General features: G+C 39.8%; 3 protein-coding genes across 7 annotated transcripts; 2 read left to right on the top strand and 1 right to left on the bottom strand.

The window, feature by feature from the left end:
- Positions 1-1,400: 1,400 nt before the first annotated feature.
- mre11a (MRE11 homolog A, double strand break repair nuclease) lies at positions 1,401-8,912 on the bottom strand. Of its 3 annotated transcripts, none has more exons than XM_042486674.1 (20): positions 8,856-8,912; positions 8,221-8,289; positions 7,939-8,071; positions 7,653-7,813; positions 7,475-7,562; positions 7,198-7,339; positions 6,962-7,076; positions 6,307-6,492; positions 6,024-6,195; positions 5,849-5,929; positions 5,637-5,766; positions 5,434-5,534; positions 5,138-5,308; positions 4,994-5,053; positions 4,739-4,910; positions 3,385-3,471; positions 3,106-3,170; positions 2,962-3,023; positions 2,711-2,810; positions 1,401-2,464 (listed from the first exon to the last, which is right to left on the bottom strand). In XM_042486674.1, exons 2-20 carry the CDS (start codon positions 8,238-8,240, stop codon positions 2,426-2,428), a joined length of 2,085 nt encoding a protein of 694 aa, XP_042342608.1. In that variant the 5' UTR covers positions 8,241-8,289; positions 8,856-8,912; the 3' UTR covers positions 1,401-2,425. The 3 variants fall into 3 exon arrangements, with proteins under 3 accessions (XP_042342608.1, XP_042342609.1, XP_042342610.1); XM_042486675.1 differs by lacking the exon at positions 8,856-8,912 and adding an exon at positions 8,808-8,849; XM_042486676.1 differs by lacking the exon at positions 8,856-8,912 and having other exon boundaries at positions 8,221-8,365.
- A 295-nt stretch (positions 8,913-9,207) lies between these two features.
- cep57 (centrosomal protein 57) lies at positions 9,208-14,026 on the top strand. 3 transcript variants are annotated; one of them, XM_042487186.1, is made up of 11 exons: positions 9,208-9,390; positions 9,786-9,972; positions 10,568-10,765; positions 10,849-10,970; positions 11,123-11,251; positions 11,856-11,933; positions 12,071-12,166; positions 12,753-12,821; positions 12,937-13,169; positions 13,245-13,389; positions 13,486-14,026. In XM_042487186.1, the coding sequence occupies exons 1-11, from the start codon at positions 9,343-9,345 to the stop codon at positions 13,669-13,671; spliced, it is 1,491 nt and encodes a 496-aa protein (XP_042343120.1). In that variant the 5' UTR covers positions 9,208-9,342; the 3' UTR covers positions 13,672-14,026. The 3 variants fall into 3 exon arrangements, with proteins under 3 accessions (XP_042343120.1, XP_042343119.1, XP_042343118.1); XM_042487185.1 differs by having other exon boundaries at positions 9,743-9,972; positions 12,756-12,821; XM_042487184.1 differs by having other exon boundaries at positions 9,743-9,972.
- A 477-nt stretch (positions 14,027-14,503) lies between these two features.
- On the top strand, positions 14,504-22,009 carry LOC121943429 (guanylate cyclase soluble subunit beta-2-like). Its single transcript, XM_042486952.1, has 15 exons — positions 14,504-14,566; positions 15,928-16,001; positions 16,216-16,310; positions 16,438-16,598; positions 16,709-16,808; positions 16,896-17,054; positions 17,279-17,350; positions 17,523-17,626; positions 18,486-18,702; positions 18,786-19,106; positions 19,204-19,352; positions 19,451-19,597; positions 20,745-20,899; positions 21,010-21,206; positions 21,669-22,009. The coding sequence occupies exons 1-15, from the start codon at positions 14,504-14,506 to the stop codon at positions 22,007-22,009; spliced, it is 2,355 nt and encodes a 784-aa protein (XP_042342886.1).
- Positions 22,010-22,601: the final 592 nt, after the last annotated feature.

Genomic DNA, 22,601 nt, shown 5'->3' with positions numbered 1-22,601 from the left:
GTCCTCACTAAGTAGCAAGTACAGGAAAACACACACACACACACTTCTTACAAACTGACTTCAGGTGATGTTTGTGCCATTTCATGGTCTTATCTCAGGGGACAAGTATATTTATGTCATATGGCACTAGCCAATCTGAGATGCTTCTTGCTTTTACAAAGTTGTACTTTGACAGACCCAATTCACTTATCCATGCATTTTGGAAAAAAGAATACTATCTCAAAAAAACAGAATATTTAGTCACTGGTGTTTATATGAGGATTTAGCATAACTGTACTAATTGCTTTAACTGAGAATATTGTTTTACCAGACTGGCAGACCTCAGACATAATGTACTTGATTACAATGCGCTATGACTTCAGGTGTGCAATGTGCTGCGAGGATTCATATGGTACGCTGCTATATAAAGAAGGGTGACAGACAGGGTGGACCTGTGCTATGCTAATGCCAGCAGGAGTCAGTGTAGAAGCTTCAGGTTAATATCACCGATATAGGTGATTTCAAGATGCTAAGTCCTGGAGTTAAATGCATTACTGGGGCTGATTCAGTTGATCTGATGTGTGCCCCTATTAATGGTAAAATACACCTATTTACAGCTCAGATGTGCTTGCTGTCTACCACAGATTGATTCACATAAGCACTTTAAGTGGAAAGTGAGAATTACTTGACCTTACTGAATGTGCAAATGATTCAAGACACTAGCTTTATAATGCACTGAAGACTAAAACTCAAAGCACACGCATAGTGCCTTCACAGTGAGTTTTTAAGTACACACAGATATTCAATGTGCCTTCGGAAAACTTGCACCATAGCCAGATTATTCAGAATTGTGGTAACTAAGTCTATGTGTTTATATAAGGATATAATGTAATTTTCAAAAAAAAAAATTAAGGTGAGCAGCATTTATAGTGTGAATTTGTAGAATGTGTGCACTCAGGCGAAACCTGTTCATCGAGGCCATATTTTAAAGCAATCATTCCATTTGTAGCAAAGCAAAAAGAATACATCCAGCTATTTTTGGCTATATTTTTGGTGTATTTATCTATGGAAGCCTACACAAAATATGTATTAATCAGCACATCTGAATTTAAAAATACTAAACATATTGTATCATAGTGTATAAAGTAAAATATCTGAACATGAATTGCATTCCTTTCTGTTTAGTGAGTGCCACGGTGGCTGATAACATTTGTCTGTATAAATGGTTCATTTTGTTATTTTTTTATATAACTGTATATAAGTTGTAAATATAATAAAGACATTCTTTGACTTGGCAACTGGAACAATTGTCTTTCACATAACAGAGTTGATATTCTTCGCAAGTGTATGTGCTGGAAACCAGATCTCTCCTTGTTCCATTCAGTCGCCCGCCTCCCAGGCATACACCCTCTGACCCAAAGTTAACAAAAGGCATGACAGGGAACAGAATGTATGTAAATCATTATATAAAATGTGAACAATAGATGATGCATTTGACAATCTCCATCTCAAATTTCTGGAACATACCACAAAAAGACAAGGTATTGTTCAAGAAAGTTAGATTTTTCCACTGCCCCCTATGCTTTGGACTTTATTATGCTGCCCCCCTGTGGCAGATAGATGTCATTTTCTGCATGTGACCATGTTTCCACATTTTACCACAAATCTTACACACTTATCGTTTTCTAACTTAAACACTTGTTTTGTCCCTCTAAAACAACCAGTTTTAGAGGAACAAAAAAAATTTACATAACAAAACAAAAAAAAGAGTATGTGGTTCCAGCGTCATTGGTGCTTGGAACCCTGAATGTTGCATAATGTAAAAATTTCTAACAAAGTTGTTTATTAAGGAGAAGTGGGAAAAGTAAGGAGAGTAGGAGATAGAACCAGTCCAGAAAGCCATGTGCTTGTGTGTTTTTGCCAAGTTTGATTATATATTGCTCTATAAGCTCTTAAAGAAGGCAAAAGCTCTGACTTTGCTGCCACAAGACACAGACCATAATTGATTAAAAACAAAGAGACCACTAATTATGTATGAAAAAAAAACATTTATAATTTCCTTAATATCTGAGTACTACAACAATTTGCAAAGCCGAACAGTGATCGCTGTTGATGTACAGTAGTAGATATGCTGCTAGGTGATGGCTGACAAATGAGGTTGTGTAAAATGCAGATAATGTACAGCAAGTCCTGTCTAAAAGCTCCACCTTGCTCCCCTATAGCCAAATCTTTTCACCAAAACAGACTCGTTGGATAATTTACCCTTAGCAGTAACTGATCAAGTTAATTAGTTCCTGTCAACATTAGGAAGACTGTGTGCTGAGATAAGGGAACCATGCACACTGCAGTCCTTCATAACAACACTCCAGCAGCTCACTTTCTAATTAGCATTTATAGATTTCCTGCAAAACCAACATGAACAAGTGTTACATAGATGCACTTATAGTTATCTCCGTGAACGACTGCAGCCTTTGAATGGGTCATCCTGTATCAAGAAAAAAAAGATGAAGTTGTGAGATTAAATGCAAGCGTATACATTATTGTAAAGAATATAACACATTAAAATATCAAGTCCTCACATCAGTTTTATTCCCAATAGACGATGCTGTTCCATAGTAATCCCATTTAGAGGTCAAGTCCTTTTTTACTGATGGGTAAAAAAGCATCCCTGTATGCACTTGAGCACTCTAAATATATACTACATGCATCATTTTCCCTGATCTCTTCTTACCTCATCATCATCACTGTCGTCAAATGCAACTCCTCTGGATGACTGGCTCTGGCTCTGAGAGCTGTACTTGGTGAAGGATGACGACGACGATGCTGTTTTGCTATAAGCAAGCGAAGGAGTGAGGGTCAAACACATGATAAAAAACACATCACAAATTTTCAAAATATGAATTTAGAGACAGAGAGGGTAAGAGCAATATGGAGAGCTTTGTGTCCCCACAAGTTTTTCTTTTTAAACTGCAACAAAAATACCTTGGAGGGGCTCTGGTTGTTTTCATTACAGGTACATCTTCATCAGAGTCATCAATGGTTACCTTGAGATGGATAAAGATGAGAAGCAAGGTTAGAAGACAGTACAGTTTATATACTTTAAGTGTTTGTTGTCATTTGACTTACTTCATCTGTTGTGTAAGATGGGGTGGCGGCAGCCCGAGATGATCTCTGGGATGGAGCTTGAAATGCTAAAGATTGAAGTACAGAGGCGGGGAGACACATTGACATCATGGAAAAAATTGATAGAGGAGGAACAGGAACGGGTTGAAAACAGGTTAATACACTGTTTAAACACATCAAGATTTCTGTGCTTTCTCTGTTATGCCTCAATCTGGCATATTAAAACATTAACTTGTGTGTCTATAGATCATCACACACACATACAATCTCACATTCTCCTACCTTGCATAATGCTTCTGCTTTGGGTCGTTACAGAGGATTTCTGGGAACGACCCCGTCCAGCTGGCTTTGGTTCGGAGGCAGTTGCACCTGGATGGACAGATCAACAGTTCAGAATGAGGATTTATGATCATCATATAGTCCTGTTGTTTTTCTGCATTAAATGTAACTGAACCTATTTTAAATATGAATCATTTATTTGGTGTGTGATAACAGTCCAAAAACTACAATAAGCACTTTTGCTGTCTAACCAGTTGTTATGTGCACAACTGTCCTGCTAATGAAAAAATGATAAACAGTGGAGTTTTTGCCCTTTTTATAAACACCAAGCCAAATGTTCTTTACAGAAAGTGTGAAACATGGTTTGACATGGTGAAAAGTTTTGACCTCCCTATGCTGGAGTGTGACTGAACAGTAACAATGACTACATTAACATGCACAAAATATTGTTCTTTTTGCCTTTATTCCCATAAATACAATATTCCCACTAAGCTGTTCACACGTCTAATGAAAATGAATATTCCACAAATATTGCTGTTAACGTGAAGCCATGCATACCCCGATTAACAAGTCGTTTATCACTTCAGGACATGGAAAAGTGGGATGAAATGTGGGCTTTTCTTTTGGGCACGCATCTTTACCCGAGCCTTGCAAACTGTTGGTGAATTGGTTTGTATTCAGTGCATCAATGACAAGTAAAAAACCCAGTTGAGATTCATATTCTGAATGCGCTGTATACAAGTCAAAAGAATTCTATTAAAACACAAATAATACTGACACGTGTCCTGTATCAAATTCAGAATACTGTCATATTCAGAATAATAGTGAAATATTACTGTGCATGTAAACAAGTAATGTTAATTTCAAGTGAGGATTTAACACATATTCTACAAATCCACTGTAGAACATTAAAGTCTGTTTGAAATTCCACATAATAATCACACCACTCGTTTCATTAAATACTTGTACCTGTGAGAGTTTATCAGATAACACATTAACCAACCTATTATACTGTAGGTCCAGCCTGTTAAATCATCCAGTGTTAGCCAAGGCTGTCCATCTTAGATATACATTGTAATTAATTTAAATCTCTCATTTACTTTAAATTATATCCACAGGGCACTAGCATTGGCAACTGTCTGTATACTTTTGCAACGCCCTTACACAATAGTCGGGTAGGGCAGTATTTGTATATTTGTGTATATTTGGTGTGACCTTCCCCTTAGGCACTCATTTGTGTATTTGCTCTGACTCATTGCCCGGTATTGAGCCTGCATTGTTAAATAAACCTTTGTAATATCAATTTACGACTGTTAATCTCACTGTGACTTTATTAGTGACAGATAATATAACTCACCTCTCCCCCTTCCCCGGCTACCTCGCCCCCTGCCTCCTCGCCCTCTTCCTCGGGTTGGGGGAGCAAATGGGGCTGCGCCTTCGTCAGAGTCCATAGCAAGCTCATCAGACATATCCTGATCCATTGGCTCATTGCCACGCTCCAAACGGTGAGCTTTGGCTCTGTTCATAGCCTGAGTATTAGAGAGATAAAGCATACGCAGTTAAATACAACAGAAAACGAAAGAGTTCAGGCATGTGTGCATTCATTACTTACTTCTTTTATATCATTCTCTTCCTCAGTTGTGTTCTTTTTGGAATCTCTAAATCGCTGGATCTGAAAATGTAAAAACATGCACTCTTATAATAACGTACACAATTAATGACATCTTATTCCTTTGCAAAACCCACCCCCCCTTACCTCAGTGTCTATATCCTGCTCTGTAGTAACTCCTCTGGCTTGGAGGTGGCGCTGTGTCTTCTCTAACTGGTAAGTGATCAGCTCCTCAATGGCGTCTTTCTCGTCTTTGTCCACAAACTCCTGAATGGCTTTCCCCATGCCCTGCTCGGTCAGGAGGGACAGCTTCACTGTCTGTGATAGATTGCATAAGATATGCAAGCACACTTTTCAATAGAATACACAGCAGAGAAAGTTTATGAAAAAAAATGCTATGAAACTTGTAGGTGTGTGACTTTGAAGCCTTGCGTCTGTAGTACCTGTTCGGTTGCCTCAAAGTACTGTTTAACCAGGTCCTCCACTCTCAACCCCTCAACTGCTGTGGTTTTTAACAGCTTGCCGTAGTCAACATTGACCTCATCTAAAAAGTACAAAGATTAAAACATGTCAAATAGACAATACTGTGCATCAATCAATGGTGTATACAGCAGATCCCTAGCTGTGTATTTAGCCTGTGTCAGACCTTTAATGTCTTCTTTCTGCTCACGGCGTCTGAGAAAGTGAATGAGGTCTTTTGGGTTGGCTACACGGTCGACAAACTTCTGACTGAAGCGAGAAGTGTTAAATGTATCAAAGCCTCCACTGTAGTCCACCTGGAGAAGGCAATCGGGGTGATGAATTTGAATGTAGCACAAACAGGAAAGTGTGTGCACACATTGAAAGTATTCATCTTACCCTCAGGCGAATCAGAGGTTTCTCTGGGGTGAGCGGGCATCCGAGTCTTTCTCTTTCTGCTTCTTCTAACATGTCTGTGACCTTCAGTCATAAAGGGCAAAAAGGGGAAGGTGACTGACCTATGGACATAAGATTGTATGTTTGTTGTATGTTTGATGGTGGCTTTCAGGGTTACCTTTGCATAGCACAAGTCCTCCACCTTCTTTGTGACCTGTGGTGTTTCAGGTGTGAAGTGGTCTTCGTAGTCAGCCAGCACCACATCTTGGATGAAGAACTGACGAACCGTCTTCAGCGGAATCTTTTGCAGGTTCATCTTCCGACCTTTCACCCGAAGCAGCCCTACATGCCTAGATTGATACAAACAGAGTGCTCTCGTTACTTCATCACTTTCAAACACATTCAAAATATAGGATTTACAATCTATTGTGTGAGTGCCTGCTCTGTGTATTTATTTGTACTTCTTGGTTGCCTCTCCAGGGGATAGAGAGGTGGCTACAGAGCTGCCGGGCTGCGTTACATAGAAGAGCTGCTGTTCGTTTCTGGTTGGAGCAATCAAACACTCATGCTCATGACCCCACACCACCAAGTCGAGAAAGTCATCCAGAAACTGCTCAGGTATGTAGTTAGTGGGTCCGTGCTTACTCCTAAAGAGCACATAGAGAGAGAAAAAACAATTCAAAACAAAAACACAAGAAGGAGAGGAAAAACAACCACAAATCGTAATAGCTGCAACCACATGCATGCCTGCATCCACGTGTTGCCACTTTTTTCCAATTGGCATGAAATGAACAGTTGTCCTTTGGCTCATGACCACTCTTGCCACAAAATGTTTGGCAAGGCAGCCTCTTGACTTTCTGGTAACTCCCACTGCCACCATTCCACTTTTAGCCAAATGGTATGAACACCCAACACACAATTGACCTCCCTGCCAAATTTCAGCCTTCTTGGGTAAAAAGTGTGGCTGCCAATGGGTGAGGAATGACGAACAGACAGAGCAAACTACAGCGATGTTGGCTGCAGTTAATAATAAATATATAGCATTTTAATCCTACAACAGCTAACAGGGGTTCTACAGCTTTTCGCCCCAGTTCAAATTTTTCAACATGCACATACCTGTTCTGGTGGATGGCAAAGAGGTTAAACCATTCTTCTTGGTCTTCTTTGGGGCGAAGCATCGTTACCTGGTTGTTGACAAACATCCTATACAGGCGCTCATCTGGGATAGAGCCTAAACACACATTCACACATAATTTAAACCAAAAGATTACGATTTTTATCACTTTTGGCAGAAAATAGATTTCAGGAATGGATATTACGAGTCTACAGTGATACACAAAACAAACACTTACCTAGACCAAATAAGGCTAGCTTGGTATTGCCTTTCTGCATGAGAATGGGACTAATCTCTATCCTCTCAACTGACTGAGAGTGACCAAAGTGATTTACAAGACCAGAGGCACTTAGCAGATCCAACGCACATAAACCTTCAGCCTTGAAGAAAATAAAATAGCCATGACATTAAAACAAACAAACAGGCACAACAAAACCGACACAGATGTACATACTTAAATTTTAACATCTTGTGTTGTGTCAAATCATTTATTTTATGCTGAACTAACAACTCACCCCAGTTGGGTCATCGTGGTTACCATGTATGCTGAATACAGGAATTGAGATGTTCAGGTTTTCATCCTGATAGTTAACCCAGGGGAATCTACAAGACATCAACACACATATAACAACATTAATGCAACAAGAAAACAATGTTTTGCAAGAGTGACTTCACAAACACAGCAGAACTGACTGGGTGGTGTTGAAGTTGACAGTCTGGTCACTGATGATGTTGAAATGTATCGGCGTGTCACCCATGCAGTATCGTCTTAGCGTTGTGATGCAGTTGTGGAGACAACGGCGAGATGGCTTGTTCTCATGGAACAAATCACCCCCCAGCAGGATGAAATCTACCTGTAAGCAAACAAGCAAAGAGAAAGCATTTAAAACAGACAGATTTTGGGAAATCCATTTAAGAAGCCAGAGATGAATTTGATTGACTGTCCGTTGTATCCATATACACATCAACTTGTACATACCTGATTTGTCTTGGCACATTTCAGGATCTCATCCATAGTGTTATAGGAGTCATTACCGCGGATAGCATCCTTCTCGAGGTAACCAAGGTGAATATCCGTGGCAATGAGAATCTTGAAGGTATCGTCATCATCCCTGGAAAAAATGCAGCCAATACAGACATTACAAAATACATTGTTGTTGTGAACTTACATTGATTTCATGAGCTCTGTTAAGAAGCAACCAGCTTAATTACAACATATTTGGTTTGAAAAATTAAAAAATGCATGTATCAGCAGACTCACAAAGTGCTCTCCGAAGACATGTTTACACAGATGTGTTTACACCAGGCAGGTGGTCAGTAAAAGGCTTCCCTGCAGAAAATACAGTAGCGTTACATTTATCCAAGATCCTCTTGTTGCTATGTTACAGAACTGATTTTATGATACATTTCAGACACACTACAAACATATCAAAGTAGCTTCTAAGGCTACTGTTAATACAAATGTTGATAACGTATGTAAGGGGCTAGGAAACTCATCACGGTTACGTCCGGTAAGACATTTAACTTGATTATCGGTAACGTTAGATGAGTTATGCTCTAGAAGCTTTATGTTATTTTTTGTCAAGGTTTCTCATGGAAAACCATATTAATAAACAACGCATTTACGATATCGTACCGATATAATACAATGTGTGATACTGTGCTCTAGCTAACTAACTAATAATCAGTAACGTTAGTAGTTAACCAACAATAACTTGTTACTGCGAGGACGGTAAGTTAACGTTAGCTTTCACTTTCAGCTAACACGAACTAAGATTGTGTTTACATATCGGGCGAGTCTAACTTACTTATTTCGGTTACTATGTCTATTAAACGTTGTATAAATACCTGTTGCCCTGAGCTACAATGTTGGAGAAACAGTAAATAAAAACCCACCACCTCGAGTCCCAAAAGAGATAAACGTGCCAAAATCCCGGCAAGTCTTGCAAACCCTCTCCCCGCCCATCACAGATGGTTTAGAGTTATTGTAGTTTTATTGTGAAACATCACCGCTCTAAACCGCAGGATGTCCGCGGAAGAAAGACTACACTTCCTGTTAGCAAATGGTTTGCGTTTGTTTTAATATTCCCCTCGCGCCGGATTAGCTCTCTCTATGTGCGTAGCGTAACGCCTGACAGGCGGTACAGGGTGGTGTATATAACATTCACACCCTTCAGAAACCCTGGATTGTGTGGCTTGTCAAGTGATGTTTTCTTTCCACAACCCCTATTAGCACAGGGAGCCCTAGAAACGGCGCTAAGCTAACAGGCAGCTAAACGCAATTTAACAAGGTTTGGTTGTAATTTTACTGAAAAGAAACGCATTTCAGCATTTTACCTATTGGTTCAGCACAAGCGAGGCAGACTGGATTGGCTGCATTTCAATGGATACGCTGTCAAAAACAGCCGGTGCTGATGCTCCGCGGGAGAAGGTAGCTTCAACGTTACTGCATTTAGCCGAGTTTACCTTAAAATTAGTAGCAAAAGCTGTTCCTTGCTCCTTACAGTGGCCAAAGGGTTAGCTAGAATGCTACCTAGCAGCAGTTGCTACAACTAAGTCCAGCTGATGTTGCAGACCTAAATAGTATCCTAAAGTTTCACCTTAATGTGTTGTTTTCGGACAAAAATCATATCTCAATCCTAACTTTAGTTGATGCATGGAATTTTAGATTTTAGCTCATTTATTTCACTTTCTGCACCTGACTTTAGGGTTATTACTCATGATGAGCTGATCTACTACCACTGCAATATTTCCATTACTCCTATGTCTGCATTATTCGCCAGATATTGTGGATGCTGTTCAACATTTAGCCCTGTCTCTCTGCAGGAGCTTTGTCCACCACCAGCACCCAGTGGGGTAGTATCTGACAGCCTGTCACTCCCATCTTATAGAGAGTATCCAGCTCACCGTCCCTTCATCAACACACTTGTGCATCACACACCCCAAACACGTGCACATCAGTCATATCGCCCATCATCACCCAGCAAGGCATTCCCAGAGACCAGCAGTGCAGGTAACTTCAATTTATGCATCTGCTTGCATGTGTTATTTTCCCTTTACAATCTTTCCATTCAGGTATTGTGGTGTTTCAGAGCTCCATGGTTACATGTGCAACATGATGCCCCACTACTTGAATGTCTCAGTTGCATCTACAACCATTCATTCTTTCACATCCTCTGTCTTCCCATCCCACCCTCCCAAACCTCAAAGTCATATCGAATTACACTATGACTATGATCATGCCCTAAATTTGTTTAAGTATATCCCCAGATGCATCACATTCTTGTACCATGTTTGGAAGCATTATGTCTTACATGATGTGTTAAAGGATCACAGGAAATTTTAAAATTCAATAGGTTTTTTTTTTTTTATATGAAAACAAGCCTTTCAAACCCACTATTAGGTGGTTTTGATGGTATTGAAATAAAAAATATGATCATTTAATGTTAAATGTCCCTCCTCCAAATCCAGAAATATCCCTTCATCAGTGATTAAAAAAATATCTGAAGTGCCTTCCCCGTTTTGCATCAACCCTTCTCCTGTCATAAATGACAAACAGTCCCTAACAGTCTCTAAAACTTACAGTCCATGTGTCTGTGCATGTGTAGCGATCTTATCTGCCTTGAGGAACCTCCAGGAGAAGATCAGGAAGTTGGAGTTGGAGAAGGGGCATGCAGAGCTCAGTCTGCATACGATGGGGAAAGATGCGTCAAATACCCATCTGCAGAGCGATAAAGTCACACAGAGACTCTTAAAAGATTACACAGATACAAAAAAAGAGAGTGGACAGTCCAATTGCAACCAAGGTGAGTGTTTGAATATGATATTATTACTTACTTATGTTTCCTTTCATCCCTCATATATCATGGTGTCTTATTGTTCTTCACAGTGTTGATTACCCATCTGGCTGCTGCAGAGTCTCGCTGTGTGAAGCTGGAGCGGCAGCTGGAGCACATGAGGAGGATGTTGCGCAGTGCCAAGACGGACAGGACCAGCCTGCTCAAACAGCAGGTTAACCCAGTGCTCCTTACTGTCAAAGGCTGCAATATTACACAAAAATATAAAAATGCTTGAGCATAATTGAAATGTTTTCAGAAAAAAATCCTCTCATGTGTGAATGAGTTCATTTGTAGAACTGTGCTAATTATTCTCTATGCTTTCAGGTTTCCATGGAGACGGCCAAGTCAGTTGATCAACAGTCAGACCTGGTGTCTGAGCATGTCCAGTTGGAGAAGCTGGAGCGACTGGAGCAGGAGTACCTTAGACTGACACGCACACAAAGCAACGCAGAGGTACACACAAAAAAAAAAACAGAAAAATGTCAGAATAGTTACTGATGTAGACTTCGGGGCCTTGGTTCAAAATTGTAACCTTTTCTTTGCAGACTATATCACACAAACTCTTCAAGTTTGATGCAATCAAAATGTTGATTACTGAAGCTTGGGCCCATGATTAAAACAGCTGTCCTCACAATCTGTGGGTCGGGACAGCTATTTCTGTAGGAAAACTGAGTAAAGCCTATTTATGTGGCATAAAAAATACTTTTGAAAAATTCCTTTTTGCTTTTTTTATTGGGGTCATGAAACAATTTTTCCTGTTTAGGCCCTGATTTGAGATGGAAAAGTAACTGCTTGCAATTATCAGTGGATAATTCAGCTCCTGGTAAAAACCTCCTAAACAATGAACACTGAACCAGGAGTTTTAGCTGGTTGCAATCTGAAATCCTCACCACTAGATGCCACTAAATCTCACTCAGTGCCTTAAACTAAAATTATATCAAAAATAACTTTTTGTTTTATCTCAAGTGGGCAGGGACAAGAGGAAAAGTTAATCTATTCTTTTATTATTATAATTACCACTATAACTGTGTTGATTGTGTGTGTCTGAATATGTCAGATGAAGATTCGGGAGCTGGAGATGAAACTACAGGAGGAGGAGCACCAGAGAAAGCTGGTCCAGGACAAAGCCAATCAGGTAACAAGGCCTTCATTTGTTTTTCTCCATAGTTACCATTACCAACTATCAACGTGTAATGTTTGCTTTATTTGAAAGTACACTTAGTGTAATGTTTGAAATATGTTTTACTTTGTGTGTGTGTGTGTGTTCCTCAGCTACAGACAGGTTTGGAGACCAACAGGATACTGCTGCAGTCAGTGTCACCTTGTCTGTCCAGCAGACAGTCCAAAGAGAAAAAGTCAGATTCAAAGGTGAAGAACTTGACTGAGGTGGTTTTAAGTTTTACTTCTACTGGTGATGTCGATCTGCTGAGAATATTTCTTTCACTCTTTATGAACAGATGTTTTAACAAAGATGTTAAGATGTTTTAAGTCAAGTACTTCTCTACAGTGTTAGATCAACTTTGAACGTCATATTTAATCAAGTAGGAAGGACTTACATGCCATTATTGTCCGATGATTTTTTAAAACATTTTTAAAATAATTATTAAAAAAACAATGGACAGGCTTTAATTTCTCAAAGTTCCCAACTTTTTAATAAAAATAGTTAGAAGAACATAAAATTATAATTATATAACATAATAATAATTATTACATACATAAATAATAATAAATTAGTATTATAACACAGTAGAAACAATATGACGTATTTCAAGATAACAACAATAAATTTTTCCCCAGTTGCTGTCATTATGGAAATTATCATAATTTTTAGAAGTTGGTTGGTATAGATGAACCACTAATGACAACAATTCTTGGCTGTAGGTGTGCTTCGTACTGCCACATGTGCATTTAACTTTGATACTAACTATTGTTTATGTTGATTTTCTCTTTCCAGAAGCAGCCATCCTACATACAGCCACACTACAGACTGAGCCTCAGAGACGTACCTTTTGTTGCTGGAACGGTAGTTTGGGCACACATGCTATTGTGGATTTAGTTTGGAATAACATAGTGTTTATTCAGTGCTGAATTTTCCCTTACCCTCTCTTTGGCTCTCTTCTCTCGTTCCTGTCTTTCAGTCAGTAGGCTGCAGCCACTCAGTCCGAGCAAACGTCCAGTCCGTTTTATCTCTCCTAAAGCGACACCAGCCACACCTCTGCAACAGCCGTGTCCTCTCTAGGAAAGCAAACAGCTATGAGACAGGTAGTAGTCCCAGGCGTTCAGACAGCTCATCCTCTTCCTCCTCTGCAAGCGAAGAGGAGCTATCAGAGCTGCTACAAGCACTACAGGAGGAGCTGCGATTCATGAGCTTGTGAGTGTGGTCTCATTTGAGATCCGGTAAATCGCTGAGAACAGTGTTGAATTTGAATCTCTGTTTGTGTCACAGGGAGCAGGATGAGTTGATGAGGCAGGTGGAGGCCAGCGTGTCTGACCAGGAGAGCAAAGAACTTCAGAGGGAGCAGGAGAGGCTGCTGCTGAAAATGGAGAGGAAAGGAGAGCAGATCAGTAAGCTGTACAAACACAGAACACAGGTAGGTTTTTTCACACAAAAACAATTCAGAGCACAAAAAAACTTAACTTGAAATTTAGATTTTGTTTTCCTTTACCTTTCTTTGTTTCTCCTCCAGATAAAGAAGTTAAGAAAGGAAACCAGTTCTAGGCGGAACAATGGGAATGAGGTGAGGATGACAACCACAGCGTCCACTAGAGGTCGCTCTGCTGCAGCAGTCAAAGTCAGACCAGGAGAGAGGAGCAAGAGGAACCTGCGGCTGCTGAGGGACATGAGGGCGCTGCAGACCTCACTACGGACCTGAAACCCATCACATCAACACAGCACACTGGGTTGTTGTTGATGGTGCTATCTACCTACCTCTGGCCATTATTTCACCATCACAGAGATACTGACAGATGATCTCTACAGTTTGTCTGTTCATAAACATATGACCTATGATCCCTTGGGACCTTTTTTCTACTGTATTAAGAAGATGTAACCCATCTAAAAAAATGATGTTTTAAACCACACTTCAGTTGTCTGCATGTCCAACCAAAATGCATTTCATCTGAACATGGTTTATTTGGCGTCTGATTAGTCAATTAGTCAAGTGTCAAATCAGAATGTTTAAAAGAGAGAGCTTTGAATGATACCTTCAAAGAAACTGTATTTTAGTTCATGGAGCATGTTGACTGAAATATTTTCCCTTGATTAGATTTTTAAACGTTTAAGTCCTTAAGCAAAGGGTAAGAACGTTCATAATAAGGAAGTCAAAATCTGTGGATGCAGCAGCTACTGGTTGTGTAAATAAACTGCAGTGATGAAAAAAGTTTAATTTATGTTTTCTGCTATTTGATCAGCCTAATGTCATGATAAAGGACCTAAAAAAATATTTTGCTGTATTTGGTTAAAATGACTGAACCCCTTTAGAGTGTTGTAGCAGATTCTCAGTGTGTGTGTATGTATGCACACGTGTTTTATGATTACAATATTTTAATTTTTCTACAAAATGAGGGTGGATTTCTTTGTTTTGGGGTTTTTTTTGGAAATCATGAGTGACCTATTTTTGAGTGATTTCTCTTAGAAATAAAGTATTTATGTTTGCATATGACGACAATACGGTCTTGTTTATTTTGGATTTGTTTTGAGCCACCATGACCCTGTACCTGCAACCTGCAGCGCTGCTGCTGAGCTGCTCCTGTTGGGCTCTCCTCTTTGTCAGACTTGTATAATCTACCTTTTATTCTGCTACCACGGACTGCTGTCAGGATGTCAGTAGGCATCAGACCAGAATAAAATCACAAGAACCTTATAATAAATTATCAGCAACTATTAAACCACAATCTAGGCTCTATGCTTCATTGCACCTTTTTAAACTCAAAGTAAGATAAGACAGAACTTTATTCATCCTGGGGAGGGAAAGTGCTGTGCAGCAGTTGCAACACAAAGTAACAGGAGTGCATGCTAAGCGTGCAATTTACAACTATTATAATAACAGCAGACAAAGCATATATACAGCCAATATAAATTGCAATGTATTGAAAATATAAACAGAATATAACAGTAAGGTGCGTATTATAAAAACTCTACAGTAGGTTTAAGGTTCAAAGTATAAAAGCTAGTTAACAGTAAGGTGCAAAACATAACTATCTAAAAACTATAAAACTATAAATCGACACTATTTAGTCAAACTAATTGAATTAAGGAGTTAACACTGAAATATGCTTTTGATAAGTCATCCTGATTTATTCCAATTCCTGTTACTTCATATATTTATGCTGAATTTTAAATGTGAAGTACAGCTGTTTTTTCTGTTATTTTGCTATTGTTTTGTTTTTTATGTTTAATATTTATTATATATATATATATATATATATATATATATATATATCTACATACTATTCACCCCAAATTACTCTTATTCAAAAATAAAATAAATTAAACTAAAGTTAGTCAATCCGCATAAACTGAACCACATACAGATTGGGAATACATGTTTTTGATTTATAAATGTTCAGTTGTAGCTGTGTGTTTTCAAAAATTAGGGATAATGTAAAACTTAAAAATATCTTTATGGGCTTCCATCAAATTACCATGAAATATCCTGCTTAACACAAAGTCTAGCTGGTAAGGACCAGTATGTATAAAACAATCAAACTGACCAACATGTTAAAGTAGCAGGGAATTTCCTGTAGACATTTATTCAGAATTTAAAATCGCCTACATCATTAGGATTCAAAATCGTTGGTTTCAGCCCCAGACTGGATTGGACAGCTCCTCACAGATAAACCTGTCTCTCTCTGAAGGACGCAGTTGTCTCCATACAGCAGCAGCCTGGAGCATTGGCGCGAGGGATCTATGTCTGGGAGTGGGATTTGTGAGGTGCGCAAGTGAGCAACGAGGATTCTCTGAAGGAAAAGTGGCAACTGTGATTATAATTTTCAAAGATATGGTATGCTGCTTTTACAGACGTTTTTCTTTTGTTTGCTTTACAAAATTGCTTAACTTGTTTCACGAGACCTACACAACAACTCGTATTTAAGAGCTTCCTTTTACATTCTGTACTTGTTCTTGACAGTATGGATTTATTAACACCTGTCTGAAATCGCTGGTAGTTGAAAAGTTTGGCGAGGAGACGTGGGTCAAACTGAGGTAAAAGGCATTTTCTATTGAACTTGTATTTTCGCAAATTGTATTTCATTTACTATATTTGCAGATTATTCTAAGACGTAGACGATTTAGGATCATTATTGATAAATTTGTTTAACCAGTCACGTTTAGAGGTTGATTTTATTTTAATTAACAGTTTCTATCTTCTTTATTATAACCACACAAACAATAAATATAGTCTCTTACCAAACTGTAGGGATGAAGCTGGAGTCCAGGATACCTTCCTGACATATGAAGTCTACAAAGATGAAATCACCATGAAATTATTAGCCGAAACATGCAAGCTGCTTGGTAAATTAATTTCCATGTGTGTCTATGTTTTGTTTTAATAATTACATGTAGAAACATTGGTCACTTTTAAAAGAAAAATAACAAAAAAGTCACTGTCATATATTATTATTATTAATATTGTTTGCAGGAATAAAGCCAGAGGTTGTCTTGAGGCAGTTTGGAGAATATTTCTTTGAATTTTGCAAACGCTCCGGCTATGATCACATGCTGCGGACTGTGGGAGGAAATCTGTTTGAATTCACAGAGAATTTAGATGCACTTCATGGCTACCTCACCCTCTCCTACAAGGTGCCTGCTCCATGCCTATTCATGTGGTTGTTCTGTCTTTTTTATCTTCCTTTTCTTGATTTGTGAGGGGGGAAAACGTAAATTTACAATTTATTGTTTTATTCTTTAAGGAAATGAATGCTCCATCATTTCGGGTGGAGAGGAACCCCGATGGCACCATGCTTCTCCATTATTATTCAGACCGCAAAGGACTCTGCCACATTGTCCCTGGTAATTAAATCTAGAATAGATGCCAGTTTTTATCCATATCCAATCTTATAATTTTGTCACTATTTTCACTTCACTCTCTTTTTACAGGTATTATTGGAGCTGTTGCTAAAGATTTTTTCAACAGTGATATTACAATGGAGATTGTCAACCAGCTAGAGGAGCTTGAGAGAACTGGGAAGAAGGAGCATGTGGTTTTTCTGGTTACACAGTGGCCAGCTGTTGCTGCTCACTCCAGCGTGTTCAGCAGTAAAACTGGACATTTTTCAAGAGCCCAATCCCTCCAGCCTTTGCCTAACAGACGCAATGCCATGATCTGGATTACAGAGGTTAACTTAATGATCTGTACTACAAGCTCTGAACGTTGAAAAAGAGCATTAACTTCATGTAACTAGACTACTGTAGACAAAATGAGCAGTATTAGAGTTATTGCTTATAGTAAAAGTCAGACTCTGTCCTCTCTGTGTCCTCAGCCACTTTATCAAAAGAGATCCAGTATCAGTTTCTCCGTGCACAGGAGTCACTGGGAGACAATCAGGGCGCTGGTTTGCCTTGGGAAAGGTACAGTGCAAACACCCATAAACATACACACAATACTTGGAGCAACAGGCTGCACCACTAACTCTAAAGTTTAATGAATTTTATCCAAGATCATCAACAGGGGTTACATACCTGCAGGTACGTGTACAGTTCATGTTTGTCTTTATTTTCTTACAGGCAAACTGTTGAGAGGTTTTGAGCCAGTGTACCCTACAACTCTTAACATTGATCCGAAGACTTTCTGCCATGCTTTCCCTTTCCACATAGTCTTTGATGAACAGGTACAAGTGACCATATTCAAATTACAAGTATATAGGGGGGGCTATGTGTGATTATATTAAATTAAACAAGTATTGTTGGAAAGATGGTCTTTTTGTAAAACTGGGCTACCTCACAGTAGACAGACGCAAACACTTTTGAAATTGTTGCTACATACAATTACCAAAATGCACTGCAACAGAAAAAAACAGAGCTCCCACTCTTGGATGAAATAATGGTATCCATCCTTAAACAATATGATGGCCAACTGCGAACAAACAATAGCATACTACAGGTAAACAGTAAGCTAAAATATGTTTTTGAAAACATTTTAGATGAGAAAGGGGCAAGGCAATACCAGAACCTCGGATCATATTTTATCAGCACTGGTTAGTTTTAATGTTTGAGCTTATTTTTCCATTTATAAAATACAGGAAACAGTATGGTGCCCTCTTCCTGTGCACGTTCTTGCATTACAGCCAAACTGTGCACTAAAATATATGTCTGACGACATTTTAGGCAGGAAATAGGCAACACAGAGACAGAATCTTGGTTTAACTTTGATTAACACTGACTAGTTTTACAGTTTGATCTGAATTTGGTGTGAGTTTGAGACAGCGAGAGAGAGAGAGGGGCAGCTGTACCTCTCAGGCTACTTCGATACTCTGTGCTCTAACACGGAAGTACAATTTGAGTTTGAGGAACAGCACATGAGCCAGCAAAAATGATTTTTAGTGGCAAATAGGCAGGGGGATCTGGGGCTGGTTCAACAGAGAAAGGCTTACCATAGTTCATTTACACATACTGTTCACATTATTATGATACAAACCTGTTTGAAAATTATCACTTGAACTGAAGTGATCCTTGTTTTGTCTGAGGCAGCTGGTGGTGCATCAGGCAGGGGTGAACCTCCAAAAGATGGTCCCTGGGCTCAAGACTATGAATGTCCATCTGAACCTTTACTTCAGCATTGTGCATCCTGAAGTCACCTTCACCATCTCCAGCATCAGGAAGTTCATCAACAGCCACTTTGTCCTGCAGACGCGGAGGGATATGATGCCTGAAGCGTGGAAGAACAGGCCAATGCTGCAGCTCAGAGGTAGAGGACAAAAAAAAATGTAACCAAAGTATACATTGTCGACCCAAAGCTGATAGAGAAATAATAATGTATACTCCACATAGGTCAGATGATCTGGATGCCCTCTCTGGACAGTATGCTCTATCAAGCCTCTCCTCTGCTGAGAAGCCTCCAGGAGCTGGAGGAGAGGGACATGCACATCTCTGATATTGCACCACACGACGTCACCCGCGACCTCATCCTGCTTAATCAGCAGCGACTGGCTGAAATCGAACTGTCCAATCAGCTGGAGAGGAAGAAAGAGGAGCTCCGCCTCCTGTCTCAGCACCTGGAAGAAGAGAAAAGGAAGACGGAGAACTTGCTGTACGCCATGTTGCCCAAGCACGTAGCCAACCAGCTGAAGGAGGGCAAGACAGTAAAAGCAGGTTAATTGAATGTAAATGCTTTAAATACTGAATAATCAGTTTGTGTGTTGAATATGATGGTTGTGAGTCTCTGTGTATGTGTTTATATATCCTATAGGAGAATTTAAAGAGTGCACCATACTGTTTAGCGATGTGGTGGCCTTCACTAATATCTGCTCCCTGTGTGAACCCATCCAAATAGTCTTTATGCTGAACTCCATGTACCTTCGATTCGACCGACTCACAACTGTGCACAATGTTTACAAGGTACAGACAACAGAGTTAACCTTGTGACACAGATATTAAAGAAACCTTTTGAATCATTTGATCTGAATTTGACAGTGTATGTGTTTGGTATTTTCCAGGTTGAGACCATCGGGGATGCCTATATGGTGGTGGGTGGCGTGCCCATATTTGTCTCCAGCCATGCTGAGCGGGTGGCCAACTTTGCCCTGGGTATGATCCTGGCTGCCAGGGAGGTTATTAACCCTGTGACAGCAGGGCCCATTCAGGTACAAGAATGTTTGAACTGCATTGGTTAAATACACATAGTGGTGGAAAGTAATTAAGTACATTAACTCAAGTGCTGCACTTGGGGTTTACCAGCAATACTCAACCTATGGGGCCAATTTGATGAAATGACAGGAGGCCAGGGGCCAGTTGCAGAAGCCCCATACATGATCCCAGGATTTAAGAACATTTCTAGGATTTTAGGGGGTTGTTAGGATTTTAAAACATTTCTAGGATTTTAGAACATTTCTAGGATTTCAGGACATTTCTAGGATTTAAGGGCATTAGGGGCTAAGACAGGACCCTTTGTCAAAGGGTGCAGCGGATCCTCCACTTAAATTGCTTTTGATAAATAAGTTCTATTTTGATGCTGTTTTATGCAGTCAGGAATTTTATGTATACTTAAAGCACAAAAACAAATTCTCAGTGTGAACTTGTTACCTCCGACTAGAGTTTGTTAACTTTAGTTTACAGCACAGTCACGTCGTCCGAGCACGACGATAATCCCCGCTCCATCTCCATTCGCCTATGCTTGTTTTCATTGTGTCCACACCTGAGCGGATTGTTGCAGTATTATTTAGTACCTCTGCTGTTTTCACTCCATGCAGCTCAGATTTAATAGTGTCAAACTTCTCTGCAAGCACAGTCTTTAGTTCCCACCTTTGCAGAGTAGCGATGTCTCCTTTTAAAGTGATGAGGATTTCGACTTCCAGATCCGCCACCTCCATCGGGTCACCTGGCTGCTGCTGCCGGGAGACGAAACACTTAAGCTTGCAGCTTTAGGCCCAGCAGCTGAGGCTCCGCCATTGAACTTGTATTTTCGCAAATTGATGGCTATTGGAGAGGCAAAAGTGGGCTTAAACGAATGAAAAGTGAAAATAACAAACTGTAAACTGTAATTCTGCAGCCCTTTGCAAGTGAAGGGTGCATCGAAACGAATATCAGCCGAGCATGTCAGAAACAGTCTACTACATTACCTGCTCGCTAGCGCCTCCACTTTAGCACAAATGTGCACGACTCACCATTATTGAAATAATTTCAATACTTACTCCACACATGCATGGCCTATAACCTATATGCCTTACATATAATAACTTTTGCTTTTGAAGTCTTGTCCTAACGCAACATCTGCTCTGTGGCGTATTGTAGATTCGTGTGGGTCTTCACAGTGGTCCTGTGCTGGCAGGTGTGGTTGGGGTGAAGATGCCTCGTTACTGCCTGTTTGGAGACACGGTCAACACTGCATCCCGCATGGAGAGTCACAGCCTCCCCGACAAGATCCATCTGAGCCCAACTGTCTACCAGTGAGGACGTAAAAAATCATGCATGGAAACACACGCGTTCATACGCACTTTGTACTATGAACATTGTGGTGTCTTTTCTGATTTCCACATCCTCTTTCCACATTGCCCAGGGCTTTGAAGAATAAAAGCTTTGTTATTCAGAGGCGAGGGGAGATCGAGGTGAAGGGGAAGGGCAGAATGACCACTTACTTTCTTGAAAGGAACATAGGAGTCAGCGAGCGGCAGATTATGGGTCTCTCCCACTTGGAGACAGGAGCTGGACAGCAGGACAGCCAGATGAGCCACCAGCCAAATATCCACAGACAAGGTCTGTTTAATGGAGTTTGGGGCAGTATGACCTAAAATATTTCTAACGATTTTAGCGGTTTCACTGTATACAACAGTATTGTTTTCCACCCTTTAAATAGATTTATAAAGGCTACTGTCAGCAGTTCACATTTAAGTCTCTAAATCCATGATTTGATGAGACTTTTAATTTTCAGATCTCAGAATGATTGTGTTGATTTGTGAGGATCAACAAATCATTGGTTTTATGCCCAGACAGCTGTCATTTAGATTTTCAAATTCTTATTTTAAAAAAGGGAGATTGCATGGTTATGTCCGACAAATTAATTGTATCTAGTGAATGATTTACTCTGTGTGCATCAAATCAGGGAATAGAAACTTGGTCATTGTTTGGGTTTTAAATACCGCACAGTATATTTATCAGCTATACATCAATATCTTTCCCCCTGAAACTCATTTTGGGCCTTTTTCATGGTTTTTCAAGGGCAACGCAGGGACGACCTTTGCTTGATCCCTATGAAATATGAAGACAGTCTAAATAAACCCCTGCAATCATCACATATGACTGAACCCCAGACCGGCCCAGCCATCAAGCCCCAGGACTCAGAGAGCTACGGGAGCCTGCACACCGACGATCTATTAGAGGATGGAGCTCCAGACCAGTTTAAAGATACAGATGAATTTAGCCAAACAGAAGTAAACAAACACACAGACAGCTTTGACAGTGACACCGTGGACACAGAGGAACAGCAGCAGATTACTGGTGCCATGGAAACAAACAATCAAAGCAAACACACCCAGACCAGGTTCTGTGTGGTCCTGTGAGCTGGTAATTACTTGCCAAATGGCTGATTGACTATAAATGATTTATCACCCAAGGTACAACATATTTCACACGTGCCATTGCTATTGAACACCACCCATTGACAAAAGGGCTTTTGTGTAGATGGTATCATTCTTACTATCCATTACATAAGCTAGCTGGATTCTTCTCATTGTCAGTGTTTCCCCTCGAGTAAATGTGTGGCACATTGGATGTAGTAGGTCAAATATTATATCAGAACATAAGTAGACAGTATATGCTTTGCTTGTAGCCCATGTATGTGTCTGACATACTAAATAATAAATGCATTTTGTTTGTCAGTGATTGACTCTCAATAGATCTTATGAGTTCAGAAGCTACACTACAATTGCTGCCTTGCAGTTGTAAGCCTCCACTAGCCAGTCAAGTTGCACTTTGCATCCATGTCTGTCCAGATTCATATGCAGCCATTACAGTAGATAATGCTTCAAATGTGGATGCTGCTGCAAAGAAGCTAAAACATGAATACTTCACACATTTTCAACCAGCAACACAAAAGATACAATCGTCATTTGACCAAATGTCTCCCCACATTCAGTAATGGCTAGAAACGTG

This window comes from Plectropomus leopardus, chromosome 5 (assembly GCF_008729295.1).
Source record: "Plectropomus leopardus isolate mb chromosome 5, YSFRI_Pleo_2.0, whole genome shotgun sequence".
Lineage (NCBI taxonomy): Eukaryota > Metazoa > Chordata > Actinopteri > Perciformes > Serranidae > Plectropomus > Plectropomus leopardus.
The sequence above is the reverse complement of the archived record's forward strand: the minus strand, read 5'-3'. Positions and strand labels throughout refer to the sequence as shown.

Bases quoted from the DNA above. Each gene is read 5' to 3' on its own strand.
- mre11a (XM_042486674.1), bottom strand. From the start codon at position 8,240: ATGTCTTCGGAGAGCACTTT. The intron at 3,472-4,738 runs GTGAGTTATATT...CTGTCCATCCAG, and splicing joins TAGCCGGGGAAGGGGGAGAG to GTGCAACTGCCTCCGAACCA. The intron at 3,024-3,105 runs GTAAGTCAAATG...ATCCATCTCAAG, and splicing joins CATCTTACACAACAGATGAA to GTAACCATTGATGACTCTGA.
- cep57 (XM_042487184.1), top strand. The intron at 11,252-11,855 runs GTACACACAAAA...TGAATATGTCAG, and splicing joins GCACACAAAGCAACGCAGAG to ATGAAGATTCGGGAGCTGGA. The intron at 13,170-13,244 runs GTGAGTGTGGTC...TTTGTGTCACAG, and splicing joins GAGCTGCGATTCATGAGCTT to GGAGCAGGATGAGTTGATGA.
- LOC121943429 (XM_042486952.1), top strand. From the start codon at position 14,504: ATGACCCTGTACCTGCAACCTGCAGCGCTGCTGCTGAGCTGCTCCTGT. The intron at 19,353-19,450 runs GTACAGACAACA...GGTATTTTCCAG, and splicing joins CTGTGCACAATGTTTACAAG to GTTGAGACCATCGGGGATGC. The intron at 20,900-21,009 runs GTGAGGACGTAA...CACATTGCCCAG, and splicing joins CTGAGCCCAACTGTCTACCA to GGCTTTGAAGAATAAAAGCT.